This window comes from Colletotrichum abscissum, assembly GCF_030869225.1.
Source record: "Colletotrichum abscissum strain IMI 504890 chromosome Unknown Scaffold_20.1, whole genome shotgun sequence".
NCBI lineage: Eukaryota > Fungi > Ascomycota > Sordariomycetes > Glomerellales > Glomerellaceae > Colletotrichum > Colletotrichum abscissum.
Genome location: NW_026850099.1, coordinates 312600 through 333103, shown reverse-complemented (window position 1 = coordinate 333103; position 20504 = coordinate 312600). Strand labels below are relative to the sequence as shown.

Here is a 20504-nt window from a genome sequence, read left to right as displayed (position 1 = left end):
CATGTTTACGCTATCAGTTTTCCGCAGTCGGTCATTGGGAATTAGATGGTTTTGTCGTTGCATAACAAAAGCGAGAAAAAAGAGGAAACGCCCGCCTGACGGAATGATGCTGGATATACATGTGAAGCCTCCAAGTAAAGCGCACCCCGTTCCAAATCCCACTTTGCCGGATTCCCGAACCCGAGCGCCACAATGGTTTCCGACCTCGTCTCGTCGTACTGTACACGTCTGCCGCCAATTTGGTTGAAATGCGTATGCCCTCCATCACTGCTTCTGCTGCTGCTTCTGCTGCTTCTGCTGACACTACTTCCCCATCGCCTGCTCATAGCCGTATCAATTGTCCCCGGTCGTTGCTCCCGACGCTAGTCAGAAGTCCTGCTCCTCCTGAAAGAACATGCTAAAGCTGATGATGGTTCCGTAAATGAGGAGACCGCCGATTATCGACATAACCATGGCCTCAACCTGGATGAGATCGGAGTGGGCGAGAACGATGGGCAGGGCTGCGATAGAAGAGCATGGTCAGCAACACGATCCTCGCAATGATCAAAGACAAAAGAGCCATAGGGATTGGGATTGGGAAGGGGGGGGGGGGGGGGAAGAAGCTCACCAATTCCCATAACCACCATGAACCCAGTGCAGAAGCGGCCGAGGTCCAGCACGGCGGAGCCGGAACCCTCGCCAAAGTCATCAGGGTTGGTGCATCGCGAGCAGACCCAGTTGGGGATCGGGGCCAGCACGTAGGTAGCGACAACGAGAAGCGGGTAGTAGACCTTCCAGAGGGCGCAGGAGAGGATGACGAGGAGAAATCCGACGGCGAGGACGAAGGAAAGGGCGATGATGGTCTTGAGCCCGGCGGTCGGCATCTTGAATATCGTTGGAAGGTGGGCTGTGGTATACTTGTTTCGGACGGGTATCGAAGTCGGAGCTGGGTATAGACGGCCCCGCCGGGGGTGCAAATGTGTTCCTTCGAAATTTCCTTGGGAGTTCCGTTGAGAGCTTCGAGCGACGATCGTTTCTTGCGATTAGGCTGTCTTTTGATTAGTCGTGGGGAAGCTTCGTGGTGGTGGAGGATCAATCGGTCGTGTCGGTTGAGTAGTAGTTCGCGGCTAGGCTGGCAGGCTGAGCTGCGATGCGATGGCGGGTCCCAGGCCTGACGCACGAAGACCGTCGTCAGCGCACGGCGCAACCTTGTTCCAGCGGCCGGACAGCCTCCAATGACAAACCGCAAATAGTGGAAGGTCTCCACTCGGAAAGACCCCGGCTGTAAGTGAGGTCAGGTACGGGGGCAGGAAAGTGTACGTACCTCAACGAGGGATGCACGGAGCACCTGGCACCCTGGCACCTGGCTCCAGGCTGAGAGAGTGCTACGAAAGCTCGACCTGCCTTGAGCTGGGCCTGGCGTGCGGGAGGGACGCTTTATTATCCACCAAGCTGTCTCTCGCTCTCCCATCACCGACCTGCTCGCCCAACAACCACCCCGCGATCGAATCTCTCCCTCCCGTCTCCCTCAACCATCCACGATTCGCTACACGAAGACTCCAAGTTCCTTCCGTTTCCAGAAACCGCCGAACCGCCTGACGAAGCTACGAATCACCCCTCACGCCCGCCATGTTCAGAAACAATTACGACAACGACTCGGTGACATTGTAAGCTGTTTGGCCCGCTTCCTCGGCCTTCCCTTCCAGTCTCCCCGACTCCGCCGTGAAGAAGGCCAGCATAAAGATGGAGTGCTAACCTTCAACGTCTCATAGCTCGCCGCAAGGCCGGATATTCCAGATCGAGTATGCAGCCGAAGCAGTGAAGCAGGGTTCCGTGGTAGTGGGCATTGCCAGCAAAACACACGCCGTTCTAGTAGCAATCAAGGTACGACGTTTGCCGATACCTGGGACCTTTTTCTCTTGCTTCTCCCTACATCATCCGTTTTCAATTGATATTTGTGGACTTTTATTATAGAGCGCATGAAGCTAACATGCCATTCTTTCCCCAATAGCGCAACGCCGAAGAGCTGTCCTCGTACCAAAAGAAGATCTTCACCGTCGATGAGCACTCCGGTATCGCCATCGCAGGCCTCACCTCGGACGCCCGCGTCCTCTCCAACTTCATGAAGCAGCAGTGCCTCGGCCACCGCATGACGTACGGTCGCTCAATGCCCCTCCGCACCCTCGTCGACATGATTGGCGAGAAGGCCCAGATCAACACCCAGGTCTACGGCAAGCGGCCCTACGGTGTCGGTCTCCTCGTTGCCGGCGTCGACGAGCGCGGCCCCCATCTCTTCGAATTCCAGCCCAGTGGTATGACGGAGGAGATGGTCGCCTTCGCCATCGGCGCACGCAGCCAGATGGCCCGCACCTACCTCGAGCGCAATATCGACGCCTTTGAGACGTGCTCCCGCGAGGAGCTCGTGCAACACGGTCTCAAGGCCCTCAAGGAGAGTTTGGTCCAGGACCGCGAGTTGACGGTCGAGAACACCAGTGTCGGTGTCGTCGGCTACACCGAGAAGGATGGTGTCAAGACGGTCCAGCCATTCAAGCTGTACGACGGCCAAGACGTCAAGGAGTGGCTCGACAGTGTCGCCGCTAGCGAGAGCCAGGGCGGCGGCGAAGAGGGCGGTGAGGGTATGGAGGTTGACGGCTAAGCGCTGCGGAAATCATGAATTCAGGAAAGATGCGCGGATGGGCTTCTACGCTGCGTTGCGTTGGGCTAGGCCGGATCGTCGCCAAACAACCTCCTATCCGGGGGTTTGGCTGACTGGACACGGCTATGGGAAGGAGACTCACCGTCCTCAAACGCACAGAGCCGGTCCGTTTAGACTTGTACCAATACACTGCAAAAAGGAGATTCAATGGCCCAAAAATGAGCTGCATCCGATGACTCAAGAGACAGGAAGACACGCAATCTATGTGCTCACTGATGATCCGGAGCCTGAGACAGGTACCTGAAGATGCAGGTTTGCTTTATTGGGTTGTGTAACTCATGAAGGTCTATCAAACTACAATACGTGCAACCAACACCGATGTGACATGATAGATAGCCGAGCGATCCCCCGTTCATGCCCCTTTCTTTGAATGTCTTATCCCGCGTGTCACCAACGATCGGAATGGAGGAAACAAGACTCACTTTCCTCGCTTCGCTTCATTTTATCCAACCCGACCACCTACCGAGCCTGAACGTATAGGAGTTGGGAAACACGAAAGGGCGCCAAGACTCCGATACGCATCCGCTTTTACATTGCACACGCCATCTGTCTTTCTCCGTCTCTAGTTCCTGCACATGAAGTTCCGTTTTCTGGAAAGCATTGCCGACGGACTACCAATGTGACCTAAGAGTTGGTCCAGTCGAGCTTGAAGGTGGCCGCAGAGACCTGGTAATCCCTGAGCGCCGTGATGGCACCCTCGGGGGTAGTAGCGGTGACGAGGATGTCGGCGTTGGCGGCCTTGATGAAGCCCTCCTCGACGCTCTTGTTCACCCACTCGAGGATGCCGTCGTAGAAGCCGTTGATGTTGAGGAGGCAGATGCCCTTGTCGTGAATGCCCAGCTGGTTCCAGGTGGCCGTCTCGAGAACCTCCTCGATGGTGCCGTACCCGCCGGGCAGGGCGACGAAGCCGCTGCCGGGGCCGCCGGCGAAGACCTCCTTGGCCATCATCTGCTTGCGGGTGTGCATGTCTTTGACGACGGTGGTGCGTCCGTAGACGGTCTCGTCCGGGACGTACATGTTGTCCTTGTTGACGGTACCGTAGGTGCCGTCACGCTCATACTTGACGAGGGCCTCGGGGATGATGCCGTGGACCGAGTCCGGGCCGGCAAGGGAAACGAGTGTCTTTGCCACCTCTCCCATCAGGCCGACGGTTCCACCACCGTAGACTGAGATGTTTGTTAGTACATCATGAACTAGAAACACATTGGTAGAGGTTTTGCCTCCTATGTTTCATCTTGTCTGAAAAGGGTTGCGCCACATGTTGTCATTGATACAGTGACTCGGACTTTATCGCTGCCCAAATCGTGGATGGAGATGGGGAGTCGACAGGTTTGAGTGAGATAAGGAGCGTGAGGACAGTGACTCACCAAGATCAATGTTGTTCTCGGCCATGATTCTTGCTAACTCACGAGCGGCTTCCATGTGCTGAGGCTTGAAACCGGGAGAGGCGCCGCAGTAGACACAAATCTTGGTCCTCTTCTGCACGCCATTCGTGGTACCGTTGGTGCCGTTGGTGTTACCATTCGTGGTTCCGTTGGTGTTGGTGCCGTTGCCACTGGGTGTGCCATCCCGGGATGCCGGGAATGATGGCAGGGGGGAAGGGCCGCCGGACTGCATGATGTTCGTTGCTTGCTTGATTTGTGATGAAAAAGGGTTTTACTATAGGATGAACTCCCAAATAAAGTGACTCTTGGGCTTCGAGGTAGAAATTTTTGTTGAAGAAGGGAGAAAATGCTAGAGTAAGTAGTTTGCGAGTGAGATGGTACTCAGTCTTTACACTAAGAGGTGCAGTTATTGGAGGTGAAGATGACGGAGGATTTGTGGAGAAAGATAGTATGAGGTTCCGTTCCTGCCAAGAGACAAGAGTCACAACGGAAAGAAAGTACCCGGAAGACGCCGCCTTTTTCTGCGGTATTTCCTCAAGGTTCCGACTTTGGGCAACGAATCCAAGTCCACAAAAAGATCAGAGAAGCAGAGCCCAAGAGAGAAACTGAAAGTTAGGGGAATAGGCAGATGGCGGTGAAAAAGAGCGCTGTTATATACGTTCCTCTCGAGACCCAGAAAGGGATGCTAGTTTGTCTTGTTGGTTGGTATGGGCTCAGGGCAAGTGGACAAGTGTGTTGTTGGCGAGTTGGTGTATCAATTATCCTAGCAACCACCTGAAGGGCAATAAGAAACAAAAAGAAAAGAAAGATTGGACGAGGCGAGAGGAAGCACAGATGGCAATGAGACAACGAGATGTCAGTTACCGCCACGGCGCATGGCGACGGGCCGAAGTTCTGGGTTTAGCGTACTAGCTGGGACAATCAATGGCTTCGAAGGGTTCGCTCGGGGATCCGTGGCTCCAGTGCCGGTACAGTAGTGTAGGCTTTAGTCGATGCGTGGTATTCCAGCTGGGGAGGAAAAGCAAAGCAGACTCCAGACCCAGAGAGCCCCCTTCCCCCTCGCTGGTTGCTAAACCAGAGACAAGGAACGGGGTCGGGTGACGGTGGTTGACATGGACGTGGACTTGGGACGGTGACGGGGGAACCAGAAGACGGATCCGGGACCTGGGTCTAGTACCTAGTAGCACATTGTACCCTAAGATGGAGAGGTACCTTTGTAGAAAGTCTGATACACTTTTCATCGACTCTGTTGAATTCGACTGGTTCAGCCGTTTCCGAGACCTGATGGGTTCGGGGGCACCCTAGTTTGCCTGCGTGTTTGGTTTGTCAACTTGTTACGCTGCGACTGGCCCGCACCAGTGAAGTGTCCAGGTGACATGTCGGAGGCGAGGTCCGAGTCCAATGTAGTGCGTAATTCAACCTCGACGACTCTAAAGCTGGGTTTGGCTAGGTCCGTCCCGCGGGGATGTCCATCCGGAGCTGGAGAAAGGGAACCAGGAAGACTCCAGTCATCGATCGAAACTCAAGAGCCTCAATGATCAAGCGTTCCAGGCACCATTCTCCGTGAACTATCGACTTTCAACTATCCGAGTAGATGATCTGGGAAGGTAGTTGCAGTAGTGTCAAAGGTGACGAAGAACGGAAACTGGGAGAGACAAGAGAAAGTACCTAGGGTAGAGACGAATGTCTCTCGATTCGAGGGCGGTCGCGTATGCTCGGTATGACAACGACAGACACCCGCGTGTGCAACGTGCCGCTGACGAATGGACGGAATGGACCACGGGAGGCCGTGTTCGATGTCGATTGGACTGGTGTTTGATTGTACGTGTACGTGGGTTGTCAAGATGATGGAGAACACGATGTGCAAGAGATCTTTCTCGGTGTCAATGGAACCCAATCAATCGTTCACTACTTCCCAATCAAGCAAGGATGGAACACCAAAGGTACAGAGGTTCAATGCCTCTTTGGCAGGTGCATCTAGCATCGACATTGCACTTCCAGCAGCCATTTGTTTTCCCTTCAGCGTCTTGGCCCCCTGTTTCCCCCCCAAGCCTACCGCGCCATTCTGCTGGGATCGTGGCGGCGCCTCGGCCGTTGATTCGCCCGCACAGCACGCAATTTGTCCCGCCCGCCACCCAGCCTCCAGGGTCCAGTTTGCGATCCAGTGCTTTCCAAATTCCGGGGCCATGTCAATCCAATCTCCGTGAAGACTTTCCGACTTCACTCCTCCAGCACCCGATATCGCTGGCATACTCGGTATCTGCGCCGGAGAAAGACACGGTTTCACTTGCCATTCTACTTGACGAGTTGCTATCATTGCAACTATCAGTAGCCGAGCTGCCATACGCCATCGGTAGCCGAGTCCGCCGTGCGACGTCCCCGCATCGCTTCTCACGAGCACACGATCTGTCCTCCGCAGCTTCGCGATTTTCAACATCCTCTCTCTAAAGACATTGTAGCGCATTGTGCAAGATGTCTCAACCCGCAGCAGCAGCCGGCGCTCGCCCTGCTGGCCAGCAGCAGGAGCAAGGCGTGAGTATCTTACCCACGCCCACCGCGAATCGCGCCAAGAGGCCTTGAACTAATGTACCGTGATCGCAGGGCATAAGCTTGACGCAAAAGCTGCTACTTGGAGCTTCTATGTATTTCGGCATGAACTTGCTCATGAACAACATGTTCTCCAAGACGCAATCCGGTACCCAGGTCAAAGATGCCGACGGCAATGTTGTCAACGTACCCGCGAATACCGAAGACATTCCGCCCTACCTGCTCCGCCCCAAGGAATTGGACGAGGGTGCGACCTGGAGCCAGATCCCGCGCAAGTTGGCACCTATATGGCCAATGGATAGCTACATCGACGTGACCGTCACTATATCCGACACCTTTGTTCCGATTCCTCTGGCCCAAACGCCCTCGGAAAAGGTTGTTCTTAAGGAGGAGAAATTCAAGATTGGCAACTACAGCGAAAAACGCTCCATTGATACCACTATCGAGGTGCCGCCCTCCGTGCAGAACAATGGTACTCTTTGGGGCCACTTTTACGTTTCACTGCCCGGTAGCCAGCCCGATCCTCACGTTGAGACCTACGACCCAGCCTCTGCCTACTACTTTGCGTTCCCTCTCACTCAGTACATCCCCAAGAAGAAGGAGTTCAAGACCAGATCCCTTCTCGAGGGCAAGGCCGAGGAGGAGGTGGAAGAGGTGGCCGAGGAACAGGAGACTGGGCCCGTCATTGCCAGTTACTACCACCCGAATGCCAGCTTCTCCATCATCCCCAACACTGGAGTGCTCGATTATCGCCAAACCCATCCCGCGATTCGCCAGTTCCTCCATGTCGAGCCGACTGGTGCCAGAGATGGCTCCGGCCAGCATTCTTGGTATTGTAAGTTGCCCTTTGCGCTATTCTTGGCGAACAGAACTAACTGCCATAGACCCTATCCTGTTTGTCAATACCTTTTGGCAACTCAAGAGTCAGATGATCCTGCTCAATGACACCGTCACGTCTGTTCCTCTGCACATTGATTTGAACAACATGCGTTCATGGCAATTCAACACTCTGGCCGCGATTGAGGCTAGCGCGAAGGAGTCGGCACGCCAGGCTGCTTACGGTGGATCGCTGCCCGGTGGCGGCGACGGCTCTGAGATTGAGATGGTCAAGGAAATCTTTGGCGACACGAACCCGATTCTCCTCGGCATTACCATTATTGTCAGTATTGCACACATGATCCTGGAGACGCTTGCTTTCGGTTCCGACATTGCGCATTACCGCAAGAAGAAGGATAACGTCGGTATCTCGGTCCGTTCCATCCTGGCGAACGTTTTCATGCAGTCCGTGATCCTGCTTTACCTCATCGACAACTCGCAAAATACCAGCTGGATGATTCTGGGTGGCCAGGGTATCGGCATCGTTATTGAGCTGTGGAAGATCACCACCATTGTCAACGTTGCCGTCAAGGCTGCGCCAGCAGGCTCATTGCTGCCGTTTAAGATCGTTGTCGAGGACAAGCACAAGCTCAGCGAGACGGAGGAAAAGACCAAAGAGTACGACGAGATTGCCTTCAAGTATATGTACATGGCTGGTGTGCCTCTGCTCATCGGTTACGCCATCTACTCGCTGGTCTACGAGACGCACAAGTCTTGGTACTCGTACATCATCGCCACGCTCGTCGGATCGGTGTATGCTTACGGCTTCCTCATGATGGTTCCTTCGCTTTACATCAACTACCGACTCAAGAGTGTTGCACATATGCCTGGCAAGGCCATGATCTACAAGTTCCTCAACACCTTTATCGACGACCTTTTTGCATTCACCATCAAGATGCCGTTCCTCCACCGTCTGTCCACTTTCCGCGACGATATCATCTTCTTCATCTACCTCTACCAGCGCTGGGCTTACAGAATCGACTACTCTCGCGTCAACGAGTTCGGCCAGGGTGGTGAGGATGAAGAGGACGATGCGGCTAAGGCCAAGGCCAAGGAGCTGCTTGAGACCGACCCCACTCTCGAGAAGGTAAAGCAAGCGGCGGGTAAGGCCACGGGTGCCGAGACCGGCAAGGCCAAGAAGAGAAAGTAAATAGATGATGTTATACGGCTGAGGAAGAGAGTGCAGCCAATATCGTGTACATCATGGAGTCGGGCACAAGTAATACACATGAGCCTTGGCAGCTACGTGTCCAGGGTACTGCCTAATGACTAGCATGGATGGGACATAGCTAGTCGAGACATGAGGCTACAAATGTGATCAAGTCCAGTCTTCATCGCAATTCACATCTCTCGCGCATGGTGCATCTCATCTGCAAAAGCACATCAAACTACCGCATGCACGCTTGGACAGAGGACGAGACGACTAAGAAAGTGTTGAGGAAAAGCAACAAGCAACTGTTCAGCTGAAAAGGGGGCTCCGCATGTCTGTGTACAAGGGAGACCGGACAAGCCAAGTCAAGTGAAAATCTGGGCAGAAGATCCAACAGACATCCGTATTCTATACGTATAATTACTACCTCAACACGCTTGCAATATCCCACCGGAGAGATCGTTGATTTGCCTTTGTAAGGTTCACGGCCCACGGGTAGAAGAATGGCCCCCCCCCTTTGCGGCACGGAAACTCTTCTGAGGGTCGCTTCGCGGCTAAAGATGCCGCTGAGAGACGTGACAGACTACTTGGTAAGGTAAGAGTGCCCCCCGAACCGAACAGGGGCCCCGGCAGAAGAGTCGCTTGGCGGGGGGTTCGCAGCTGTCGGAGCCCCGTGCCTGGTAGGGCAGAGACAAGCTCGTATGTCACCGCGCCTATCAGAGAGTTCCATTGGGGAACCTGGAAGGGCCCGAAGAGGGATGACGCCAGGTCCCCTTCCAACGGTTGTGTTTTGGGGCTAGGACGGTGCCAGCTCCACGTTCTGCTTTGCTCCTGTTCTTCGATTGAGGTGCCTCACCTTACCTTATACACTAGGCTATTCATACCTCAAGGTAAGATGCTGGTATTCGTAGACGGTAATTAAGCACGTTACCTTAAGGTAAGGTCAGCACGTAATAAGGTAGGGTACGGAGCACCTAGGCATCCATTGCTCATCCCCTACCACCTAGTACCCGAGTTATGGACCATGTGGCATGGAGACCTTTTAGTGTCGGTCTTTCGTCAAAAGGTGGAGAATTGCGGGATCTGTATACCGAAAATAGTTCAGAATGATTGCCGTCGTTCCTGAGCTGCATAGCAAATAGCTCTTGGCCTCTCCTGAACTCGGTTGATCGGATCGTGTCCACGCAATGCAGTGTTTGAATGGAATGGATTCGAGGTGAAGGCAGAATGTGTATTTCGTAAGATGAACGTGAGGTGGTTCTGCAGGTTTCATGGAAGGCGACGGGATTTGGGAAGCAAACAAGAAGGGCACTCCCCGTCTCCCCTTGGACCCTCTCCGGTTGGGGCCTTGCAAATGTCATCGACAATACGAAGAGTTAAAAGTTGCCCAAAGCAGTCATGGCTGACCAGGTCATCCACTCTCAGAGGCACCCTCAAAACCTAAAGTTCCCTCGACCTTCCTCCGTCTTTGACAGCCGCATAATACTTGTCTTTTAGAAGTTAGGAAGATTGGATCCAGTCCGTTCCTTCCTTCGCCCAGCCAGCGCAGTCAACTAAACACACACACCGGGACCAACCAACCAAGGGAAAATAAACGACCGAACGCAATCTTTCTCAAACTCTCCAGTCTCTTTTCTTTCGCTCTGATTTCCGTGTCCTTTTGTCTCGTATCTTTTCTTTTCCCTAAACTTTCTTTCCACATTCCTGCCTGCACTACACTTTCCATCCTTTCACCACGTTGTCCCTCGACGTTTTCCTCGTTGCCGTCTCGTGGGTCCTCCTCTACCTATTCAACCTCCATCTGAGCCTCTCGGTCCCTCCGTTTGTCACATGCCCGGGTTCCCCCGTCCATCACTCCAAGTTCGTCCCATGCGTCCGCTCCGGTCATGACATACGGACGGCCGCATAGGGTCCCCCAGCAACAACCACTTCGAGAAATTTACTTTGAGGCCCGCCTAGCACGCTTCGAAGAGCACAAGCACAGGCACACAGGCACACAAGCCACACCCAAAAGTTCGCCGGACTACAGCGAACGCACCCGCCAAGCAGAGCTCCGGACCTTCGGTTCGATCGACGGGGATTCGAGGTCCACGCTGCCTCGTACGCAGTGGACAGTGGAGTTCCACAACGCGTACCTGACGTCTCTCATCATCCCAAATAGGGTCGTCCCCGGCACCCCGTTCGCTCCAAGGGGAGGGAGCCAAGGCCTACTCTACGGGAAACGTAAGCTACAAAACCTGTTCGGACGGTGTGGCCGTGCCGCCCGCGTGCCCGCGCCCGCCGTCCGCCATTCACTTCGCTCCAGCTCCAGCTCCAGCTCCAGTCCCCTGATCCCCCAGTCGGGATATTTTACCCCCCAAAGGGCCCAAAGGGGGCGCTCCTACGCCCATTTATCATTGGGGCGCGCGCCGCACCGCACCGCCAAAATCCGACTACCCCTCGATCCCATTGTTTGTGTCGCCGCCGCCAAGCAACACTCTCCTGATCCCCCCAACGATTCCCTCGAAAAGAACACTTTCGAGGGAACCGGAGGGCTCGCCGAATCATGAGCAGCCCTACCGTCGGGTCCCTTCTGGCTGCCATTGCGACACTCGTCAGCGATGGCCTGCGTATCTTGAAGTTCGCCGATAAGCGCCAATGGGGACCTGACGAGCACGAGCAATTGCGCCTGCTGGAGGATACTCTCGACGACGCCAAGAAGGACTTTCAGGAGCTATCCGTCCTTGTCAACGGACAGCGCTATTATATGAACGACCGCAAAGGTGAGTTCACGAGCACACTTACACCGTTCTTGATTACTTTGCGCTGCCTTGGGAGATTGGTCGAGACTTTCCAGAGCCCTGCCGTACAGCGGAGGGAGGGAGGCCTCTGCGATTACCAGCCAGCTCCCCATCAAATCTCGCTTCGTGCTAGCTCACGTCACGCACAGCTGGTTATATATGAACCCTCGCTAACTATTTCGCCTTCAAGCTCCGTCAATAGCCGAGTTGCGAGCTTTACAGTCCAAGGTTGAGCATCATATCGACAACTTTAAAGATTGGGCGAGAACAGGCGGACCGATCAATCCGGTTTGGGCACGAGAAACGACGCAATTGCGCCGCGAACTGCATCGCGCACAATGCCGAGCGGCTAGGAGGATATTCGGGGCAGAGCAAGAGGCTTCGGCAAGATGCCTGGGCGCCTTTCTCGTCTACAGAAAACAGCGGGAATGGCAGAGTCGGCCAGCTACTTCGGAGGAGGAGCACCACCGACGACACGTGGAAGAGGTAGTAGCATGCAACACGAGTGGCAAGTTCGAGCGGTTTGGCGACGGAGGCATCGCATTCGTTTGCGACTTTTGCGACGGCCATCTTGTATGGGAGGACTTGGAGAGCATGCCATCATTACGGACAGCCGAAGAATCCAGCACGCGCCCAGTACCGCCTGTTTCGCCTACGACCGGGATGCCAAATTGGCAGGCGACCGGGTTCACCGCCGATAAACGAAGAGAGGAGAAGACGGTCATATTTGCGCCTCTAGCAATAGCGAATCATATGGCGCCGTATCAGGGAGACTGGGTAGCTCGACTCCTATGTCCTTTCTGCGATGAGGCGCCATATACCGAGGCAGGCGGTGATAGCGACGATGAAATGCGGAATGCCCAGGACGAATCCGGTTTCGAAGATCTCCAGGCCTTCCAGGAGCACCTGGAGTGGCAACACACAGCTGCATCGATACCCGCCGTCCCCTTGCCCAAGGCAGCCAAGGACTGCGTGGTGATGTGACATCATTAATTCGACAACGATGTCTATTGGTGGCGTAAAAACGGCGGTTCGTTCGTTCGTGTACATATATTCACATTGTGTGGTCTTGACAATGGCGAGGCGTTGGGGGCTTCCAAAGAGGGCGGACGATGTCTCATCCGCACCTACGACTTATGGAATTATTATTTACTTTACTCGATGTCAGAAGGCTTTCCACCTCCTCAAGTGTTGGGGATGGTCCTCACCACCGGTCTGGACAGACCGATGCAGCAACAGAGATACCACAGTCAGGTAGTGCTGGATCACAATCCACATTCAAAGCGCAAAAACCAATTCTTGTTTCGTTGCCCCTCTCCGTCTTCCCCTGCATCCGCCTGAGAAGTCCGTGCCGTAGTTTGATTGATGTACATGAATCAAGAAAGATATACACAGTCGCCAACATAACGCCCAACATCGTCAAAGAACCTTTGCCATTCTCAGGCCAAAGGATCCAATACCCCCAAAGGAAGGGAAGCAAACCGTTCCTTGTCCTCATTTGCACCGCCAAAAGAGGCAAACCAAACCCCGTCCCTCACTTTAGAAGAACCGCCACCAAAAGAAGACGATAACAATGAACCCCAGCGCTCCGAGGGGGCCGTACTGCTTGAGCAGCAGCTCCCAGTTGATCCTCACAGCCGCGCGCCTGTACTTTTTGCTGTCGTCGCGCAGGCGGGAGCTGAGCTCGCCCATGCGCTCGAGGGAGTCGCCGCGGTACAAGAGGTCCTCGATGTTCTTGGTCATGACTTTGGTCACGTCGCGCAGCTCGTCGTTGAGCTTGTCGAGGTTCTGGGAGGCGCGGGCGTCCGAGTAGGTTGATTTTGTGCGGGAGATGAAGGTGTCGAACTCCATAAAGGCGTAGGGGCGGAGGGAGGGGGAGTGGAGCTGGGAGACGGGGTAGGTTGTCGTGAACTCGCGGGCGAGGTCGGAGAGGTAGGTGAAGGCTAGCTTGCGCGGGTAGGATTTGTCTGTTATGCAGATGAAGGTGATGTCCGAGTCCATTAGGTAGCTGTTTTGGGCACAAAGGTTAGCGAGAGTTCCTTCTTCTTCTTCTTCTTCTTCTTCTTCTTCTTCTTCTTCTTCTTCTTCTTCTTCTTCTTCTTCTTCTTCTTCTTCTTCTTCTTCTTCTTCTTTCGACTGGCTCCTCTCGGTGTAAAAGGGGTAGACAGGAGAGGGGTAGACGGACTTCAGGTTGTAGGCGCCGCTTTCGATGCTGGCTTGGGGTTCCGAATTACGGGTGAGCTTGCGTAGGACTTGCTTGATTTGCGACTTGACTTCGGAGAGAGCTGCTTCTTGTTGCTCGTCGTCGACGGAAGCGCAGAGCATGAGGCCTGGGGAGCTGGGTGTTAGTGAAGGGTGGCTTTTGGTAGGGGGATGGGTGCGCGCGCGCGCGTGCGTACCGTCAAGCCTTGCTATTTGAGTTGAGCGGATCATTGTGTGTATGTGTTTGCTTGCGTGTGGTATTTGGAAAAGTATTTGTCGTCGTTCGTAGGTCAAGAGGGTAGGTATAGCAAAGGAGCTGTCGACGGTGGGTTGGTGTTGTATCGACGTGTCCTCTGAGGTAGCTTCGATGCCTATTCTTAGGCTATCCGGATGCGCGGGTTGACGAGAAGTTGTACTCGAGTGGCTTGGTATCTCCGACTGGATTGATCAAGTCACGGGCACTTTTTCGAAGTACCGTTAAGATATTCGTTGTTGTGTCCTCTTTTTCGAGCCAGGGGTGGTCGCTTTTTCGCTAGCAAATAAACCAAAAACCAAGGATCGCCGTCGACGATATGTCCGGGATGTAATAGGGACGGGAGCTCTCCACGTACTAGTATTGAAGATGACACCATGGGCGGTCATCACTGGCCAATTGGAGGGCTTACACGGGGGCGTAGCCCCTGCGCATTTGGTGGTCGATGTGGCGCCCGTGGCTCGGTCCATCCAGCCTTGTTTAGGTACTGCGTACTGAGAGCATGTTACTTTTAGGGGGACCAGCCAACTCACTCAGTACTCTGCTCTCATGGGTTCTTCTTCAACTTTAACCACCTCACTTACACACATTTGAAGGGAGGTGCGGCGGGAACATAAACTCCCTCCGCCATATCATTATCTGGCACAAACCACCTGGGCTATTCCAAGACCTCGGGGTTCCATGATAAGGACTCGATTGCTCTGTTTTTAAACTCTTTAGGGCGCTGTAGTCTCATCTTTGTTATTGATGTTAGAGTGTCGTTTGTAAGTTCTCAACATGTGTTTACTACCTTATTATCTCATGTCCGGAAACCGCTTTGTGGGAAGGAACAATCAGCAAAGGAGGTCCTTCCCATGTTATCAAAACTGCGACTGTGCCTTCCAGAAACGACATGATTCTTTCACCAGGACTTTTAATAGCGCAGTTCTTTGAATTCCTTTTGGCTAATGCCCAGTTCAGGAATCTTTCCATGGACATCGTAAACGTGAACCGGCAAACATCCTCCATCCACCCGGCCACTCACTCAAAATGGGAGGGATCGCATCCGATATAGAGATGGCAGACGCCTGCGCTCCATCCTCGTCCTCATCCTCATCCTCTGGCCTCTCCCCTCCGCCCACCTACAGCTCAGACTACGAGGGACTTTCCCAAAAAGCTGAGAAAGATTCTTCCAAAGAGATTGTCAAAGAGACTGTCGGCTCTCCCAATGCGCGGGAAGACCCGGAATCAGAAGCTATCAACACACAACTTCCCGGCACAGATCTGCCCAACATGGCTCGACGTTCGGCGCGCAACTCGAGTAAGCCCAAGCCCGCGACTGCTTCCCCGCCAAAAGTCGCCAAGAGAAAACAGCCTACCAAAGTGGTACCCAAGAAGGGCCCAAAATGGACAACGCAGAAGCTCTTGACGGATCCCAAGTCGCCGCTTGCCAGCGCGGATCTGAGAGTAAGTGAACCGTCGCAGCTTAGAAGGGATGATTTTATGTCATCCCAGAAATTCTTGTCTCGATTCTGGTACGCTAACTTACCGCGACCCTCTCTAGGCGATACTCTGCCAGCCAGCGGCATGGGACATACTTACGAAGGAGGAGCGTGCCGAGATCGTCAGCCTCTTCCCAGCCGGCACGCATATCATCGACGCCGGCACCGACGAAGCCCGCCCGGATTTTGACGCACTTCGCAATAACAACAACTTTCGCCACGACTGTGCCACGTACGCCGACAACATTTCCCAGGGCAGGCACGACCCTGAGTGGCTCGAGCAGGCGTGGGTTGCACGCGAGCGGCGGCGGGCGGGCGACTTTGACGACTATGTCACGCAAAAGTTTGAGGATGAGTGGTCGTGCAAGGTGCCAGAGGGCTTTAAGCCAAACAGAAGTGGCGATGCACCAGGCCCCGCTGCGCCTGCGGAAGCTGGAAAGGCCCATGTCGAGCAGACGGAGGAAAACACCGACCAGACAAAGGGAGATGCTATCGACAAGGTCCAGGTGGAAGCAGAAGCCATCAAACAAGTGACGGACACGAAGGCTGCGGACACGACGGGTGACGCTAATACGGCAAAGGATAACGATGCGAGAGAAGCACCGGGCGTCGCACTTGGGTCTCCTCTTCCTGAAGACATCTCATCAGCAAAGATTGGCACAGCTGATACCGAGATCTCCCTCGAAGAGCAGGTGCCAGAATCCTCGGAGGTGCCACTTGGAAGCGTTTCTCCTGACGATTCATCCCCAATGGCCAATCACCAAAACTCGAGCAAACAGACAGAGAAGCAGAAGGGAAAGAAGCCGGTAATTACAGAAGGAAACTAACAGAAGCTCATCCGAGGGAAGCAGTATCGTGCTGGCGAGGCTCAAGAGGGTGTGAAGGTGCCGGAGCATCAATGCTGAGAGCTGCCGATGGGAGATACATACAAACGCATTTGTCTGTATGCAGCATCACGAATCATGATTCATGAAAGGGAATGGAATTTGGGCATATCGGAGATACCTATTTGTTGGGCGACACGAAATCTTCTGGATTGTCGGCTGGAGGCGGGCTTTCTTGAGTAGGGCCTGATAGCTATGGAATCTAGCACTATGATTCAAGCCACTTCAAACCCGTCTTCGTGGAAAGGCGCATGATCATAACGGAAGATTCGATGTCGGCTTCGGTGAAACGGTCCTGGTGTTGACGCCCGATGGTGGTAGTCTCGGTCAATGCCCCACATCACCGACAAACCCCAAATTGAGTGGGCGAAAAGCGTCCATCACAGAAATCGCACCTTGACAATCTTTACTCTCAATCATCTTACTACCTATCTCATGCGAGAAGGCTTTTTTTTAGTGCAAGTCATACGTATCACAGTCTTACGGGTTTAAGTCTGGAAAAACATCAACGGCGAGAAGATTCGCGGTTCCAGGCTGTACCTTAGAAATTGCGCAGCAAATTCCCTCTTCCACAACATAGCAGGAAGATTCCTTCCAAGACCTGCCACGATGGCCCCCTCGGCGGAAAACCACAGTCGGTCACATAGCCTCTTACTGTTCCAGAAGCTGCTCAACCTGAGGGATGGCGCGAGCCCTTTGACCTTGGTGCTGGACAGTCTCGAGCAAGGCGCCGCGCCAGTCCTTCGGGAGTTCGTCTCCAGAGCCAAGGTATGCGCTACTAATTTCATGACTCTGTAGATAGACAATATGATTCCTATCCCCAAAAACACAATCATTAGTTTTGGTGTCATGATTCAAATATCTGGTATTAATGAAATATATAGGTTGCAAAAGCCAAAGTAATTCTGCTGTCTTTCGCGACGCTCAAACGCCCACGAGGCGTGGACGTCGTCGTCAGAGCCCGCGGCAAAACCCTCAAGGCCCTGAGAGCAGAGATTCTTTCACATTATCCCAAGATAGACCCTACGGCAGTCAAGGGTGCATCTCCGTCTCAAAGTGAGTGCTGTCGCACCCCCCATCCTGTGACCTCCTCTTCATGGCCTCACCATAACATATCCACCCTCTGACTCACACATCTTCTCGTGACCAGAAACGGTAGTCCTGCTCGACTCCCTCAACGAGCTCGCCACAGCTGCGTCACAGGTCCTGCTCAGCTTCCTCTCCAGCATCATCATGCCCGCCGTGTCGCTGGTGGCCGTCTACCACACCGACGTGCCCCTCGTCCTCCCGCGGGCGGTGAGTGAATACGAGCCGCACCCACTGACGGTGCTCTCTCACTTGGCGACCTCGATCCTGAGGCTCTCGGGCCTAAGACAGGAGATTGAGCGCCAAAAGGCGCGGAACAGGAGTTTGCAGGAGCCCGAGTGGGGGCTGGGGGAAGGGCGGGAGGGCGTCCTCGTCGGGCTCAAGGGCGACGTCAAGTCTGAGGATTATCACGGCGTCGTGGTCGAGATGGAGGTCAGGCGGCGTAGCGGGCGGGCCATGGCGGAGAAGTTTGTTATCTTGCCACAGAAGTTACAGCAGGTTTCTTCCTCCGCCGCTTCTACTGCTGCTGCAAAGGGGTCGAGGATCTTCCTCCTCTCGGAGCACCCCGTTTTCGCTGCCCCTGAGGGTTCTGGAGAGGCAGAAGCAGGTCGCGGAGAGGATGAGGAGCCGGAGAGCACGTTCAACCTGGGTCTCACAGAGAAGCAGCGTAGGGACAGGGAGGGTATTGTTCTTCCTTACTTTGACGCCCAAACGGACATAGGGGCTGGTGAGGGTGGCAGGATCCTGTATGAGATGGGTAGGGAGGATGACTTTGATGACGAGGAGGATGAAATTTAGGCGGCCTTGCCGCAGAGGCAACACACGCTCTTACGATTATGATGTTTTCTCTGCCAAACGCAACATGAAGGTGACATATTCCTGAGGCACCTGAAGAATGAACATGAAGCGCGGCTGGTTACGCATGAACTTTGGGGAGGTGAATGTAAGCTACCTTACCTTAGCCAGGCATCATGACAGATTGAGGCCGTTGCTAAGGCAGGCAGGCAACTGAGACCAACCTGAGGTAGTGGTTCGCCTGCCTTCCCCACTGAGGCCAAAACGTCAAACGGAAGGAAGCAGCGTCCCGCGGCTGCCTCCCATCACCAGGCATCAACCACCCGATGATCGAACTCACCAATCAAGAAATTCGACCCTGCCCATTAAATAATTCGGCACTCACCATGGAAGGTATCTCCAGTACGTATCTTTACTGATGGGGGCCGTCGCACAGGCCATGCCCAAAATCTATAACAACCCCTCCTCCACCCACGACTTTTCACCTTTTCCTTCTTTTCTCCTTAGCTCTTCTTTGCCATTTTGGCTTAGATCAAGTGTAGTATCTGTTCTTTTCAGTTTAATATCTGAAAGTCTCCCAATGGGGGACAATCAATATTATTCCTATTTTTGATCTTCTCGGGGAGCGGTCCCTTTGGCTTGCCATATCACCGCTTCCCACCGTGTCCCTGGTATCACACTGCCTCCAGGCGACGCAAAAGGTTTGGTTATTTCATTGCTTGCTCTGGCTTGTCCAGGGCAGTGAAGAAGACGTCAGATGTTCTTGTGTTGTGTTGATTATGCTTCCTTCTTGTCTGCTTCGAGAAGATGCATCACCTCGGTGGACGACAGCAGTCGATCTACGTGAAGTTACATCGTGATGTCTCAAGATTACCTTAACATGTCGTGGTGTTGCACCCAGTGAACCCGCTAGAGCTTTCCAGTAAAGCTCAGTGGAGCTTTGCCCAGCGTTGTCCGACCACTGGGCTCCTGCAAGGCTCCCGCGCTAAAATTCGGGGGGCGGAAAGCTTAAACTCTGCCCAATTAAGCAACCCTTTCAGGTGCCTGCCGAACATCAATCCGTCAGAAGATTGCCGTGCCCAAAATTTCCTCAGCCTCACAGTGACGTTATTTCAAGTCTAAATAAGAATTTCACACCACCAAGTATTTGCTTCACCCCCATCCCGGTCCAATTTCTCAAGAACGCATACATAGAGATGGGTCGCGGACGCGATAACAGACAAACCTGGGACGAGCCTGACCGGCGCAGTCGCCACGGCGGCGGCGGAGGAGGCGGCCCACGAGACCGAGACCGAGACCGCGAAAGCTACAGAGACCGCGACGGCGGCGGCAGACGAGACGACGGTGCCTCCAGGCGATACCGCTCCCGGTCCCGCGACCGCCGCGACAGAGATCACCGACCAAGATCCAGAGACCGCGAGAGCGGCGGCCACCGCCCCGGACGCGGCGACGATCGTGACGGAGGCGCGAGGCCGCCGCGCAGAGACCGCGGTGGTTGGCAAGGGCGAGATGATAGAGACAGCACCAGGCGGCGCAGGGACGATGATGAACCGGCAATGGACGAGCGGCCTCCGAGGCGGCAGTTTGGAGACGATGATGAGGGACGCAGTAAGTTTTTCGGCCCTGGTTACTTGCTGTTTGACTTTTATTTGGTCGGCGCAACAGAGAGAGACTAACTGACGTTTTTGTGAAAAAAGGTACACCACGCGACAACAGAGACCGTAGACGATCCGCCTCCCCACGCCGAAGCGGCAGTCCACCGCAGCCTGGTGCCTCCCGCCGCGAGCACGGCGGCGGCGGCGGATACACCGAGTCCCTACCCACGCGCACGGTTCAGAGAGGGAAGAAGGAGCAGCAGCATACCATGTCCTTCAAGGTCGGACGACACGACTCGCCGCACTTTGACAGCGGGAGAGATAGTGAGCGTGGTGGAGATACACCGATGAGTGGTGGCGGCGGTGGCGGCGGACGCGGCCGAGACGATCGAAGCGAGGAGGATGACGAACCTGAGCCTGAGGTAGAGGACGACGATATGGCGGCTATGCAGGCGATGCTCGGCTTTGGCGGCTTCGGGTCGACAAAGGGCCAGAAGATTGCGGGAAATAACGTCGGGACTGTGAGGAAGGAGAAGAAGACGGAGTATCGGCAGTATATGAATCGGCAGGGCGGATTCAATCGGCCTCTCAGTCCTGGAAGATGAGTCAACTGCCCGAGAGCGTGTTAGGAATTGATTAATGGGGGTAATAGTCATTTCAAGAGGATGGATCGGCTCGATGGAACAGCATGCCAAGCACGACCCCGTCATGATCGGACAGCACTAGGTATGCTTCACGCTTGTATTGATTTTCCCAGATACCTATAGATGATCGA

The 20504-nt window shown here is 54.3% G+C and overlaps 10 protein-coding genes across 10 annotated transcripts; 7 read left to right on the top strand and 3 right to left on the bottom strand.

Annotated features, from left to right (window-relative positions):
* Nucleotide 1: 1 nt before the first annotated feature.
* CABS01_08721 (uncharacterized protein) lies at nt 2-247 on the top strand (the record flags this gene model as incomplete). The annotated part of the gene is made up of 1 exon (XM_060542079.1): nt 2-247. One exon carries the CDS (start codon nt 2-4, stop codon nt 245-247), a length of 246 nt encoding a protein of 81 aa, XP_060400969.1.
* Nucleotides 248-366: 119 nt separating this feature from the next.
* On the bottom strand, nt 367-863 carry CABS01_08720 (vacuolar protein sorting 55; the record flags this gene model as incomplete). The annotated part of the gene is made up of 2 exons (XM_060542078.1): nt 367-500; nt 608-863. The coding sequence occupies 2 exons, from the start codon at nt 861-863 to the stop codon at nt 367-369; spliced, it is 390 nt and encodes a 129-aa protein (XP_060400968.1).
* A 745-nt stretch (nt 864-1608) lies between these two features.
* Nucleotides 1609-2635, top strand: CABS01_08719 (proteasome A-type and B-type; the record flags this gene model as incomplete). The annotated part of the gene is made up of 3 exons (XM_060542077.1): nt 1609-1646; nt 1752-1863; nt 1991-2635. The coding sequence occupies 3 exons, from the start codon at nt 1609-1611 to the stop codon at nt 2633-2635; spliced, it is 795 nt and encodes a 264-aa protein (XP_060400967.1).
* A 684-nt stretch (nt 2636-3319) lies between these two features.
* On the bottom strand, nt 3320-4312 carry CABS01_08718 (uncharacterized protein; the record flags this gene model as incomplete). Its single annotated transcript, XM_060542076.1, has 2 exons — nt 3320-3861; nt 4063-4312. The coding sequence occupies 2 exons, from the start codon at nt 4310-4312 to the stop codon at nt 3320-3322; spliced, it is 792 nt and encodes a 263-aa protein (XP_060400966.1).
* A 2240-nt stretch (nt 4313-6552) lies between these two features.
* Nucleotides 6553-8653, top strand: CABS01_08717 (cleft lip and palate transmembrane protein 1; the record flags this gene model as incomplete). Its single annotated transcript, XM_060542075.1, has 3 exons — nt 6553-6612; nt 6682-7462; nt 7512-8653. 3 exons carry the CDS (start codon nt 6553-6555, stop codon nt 8651-8653), a joined length of 1983 nt encoding a protein of 660 aa, XP_060400965.1.
* A 1886-nt stretch (nt 8654-10539) lies between these two features.
* CABS01_08716 (uncharacterized protein) lies at nt 10540-12417 on the top strand (the record flags this gene model as incomplete). Its single annotated transcript, XM_060542074.1, has 3 exons — nt 10540-10991; nt 11207-11415; nt 11624-12417. The coding sequence occupies 3 exons, from the start codon at nt 10540-10542 to the stop codon at nt 12415-12417; spliced, it is 1455 nt and encodes a 484-aa protein (XP_060400964.1).
* A 555-nt stretch (nt 12418-12972) lies between these two features.
* CABS01_08715 (transporter sec22) lies at nt 12973-13866 on the bottom strand (the record flags this gene model as incomplete). The annotated part of the gene is made up of 2 exons (XM_060542073.1): nt 12973-13763; nt 13833-13866. 2 exons carry the CDS (start codon nt 13864-13866, stop codon nt 12973-12975), a joined length of 825 nt encoding a protein of 274 aa, XP_060400963.1.
* A 1051-nt stretch (nt 13867-14917) lies between these two features.
* On the top strand, nt 14918-16196 carry CABS01_08714 (uncharacterized protein; the record flags this gene model as incomplete). Its single annotated transcript, XM_060542072.1, has 2 exons — nt 14918-15334; nt 15432-16196. 2 exons carry the CDS (start codon nt 14918-14920, stop codon nt 16194-16196), a joined length of 1182 nt encoding a protein of 393 aa, XP_060400962.1.
* A 666-nt stretch (nt 16197-16862) lies between these two features.
* Nucleotides 16863-18137, top strand: CABS01_08713 (histone acetylation protein 2; the record flags this gene model as incomplete). Its single annotated transcript, XM_060542071.1, has 3 exons — nt 16863-17021; nt 17138-17309; nt 17404-18137. 3 exons carry the CDS (start codon nt 16863-16865, stop codon nt 18135-18137), a joined length of 1065 nt encoding a protein of 354 aa, XP_060400961.1.
* A 1193-nt stretch (nt 18138-19330) lies between these two features.
* CABS01_08712 (uncharacterized protein) lies at nt 19331-20334 on the top strand (the record flags this gene model as incomplete). The annotated part of the gene is made up of 2 exons (XM_060542070.1): nt 19331-19742; nt 19832-20334. The coding sequence occupies 2 exons, from the start codon at nt 19331-19333 to the stop codon at nt 20332-20334; spliced, it is 915 nt and encodes a 304-aa protein (XP_060400960.1).
* Between the last annotated feature and the right edge of the window lie 170 nt (nt 20335-20504).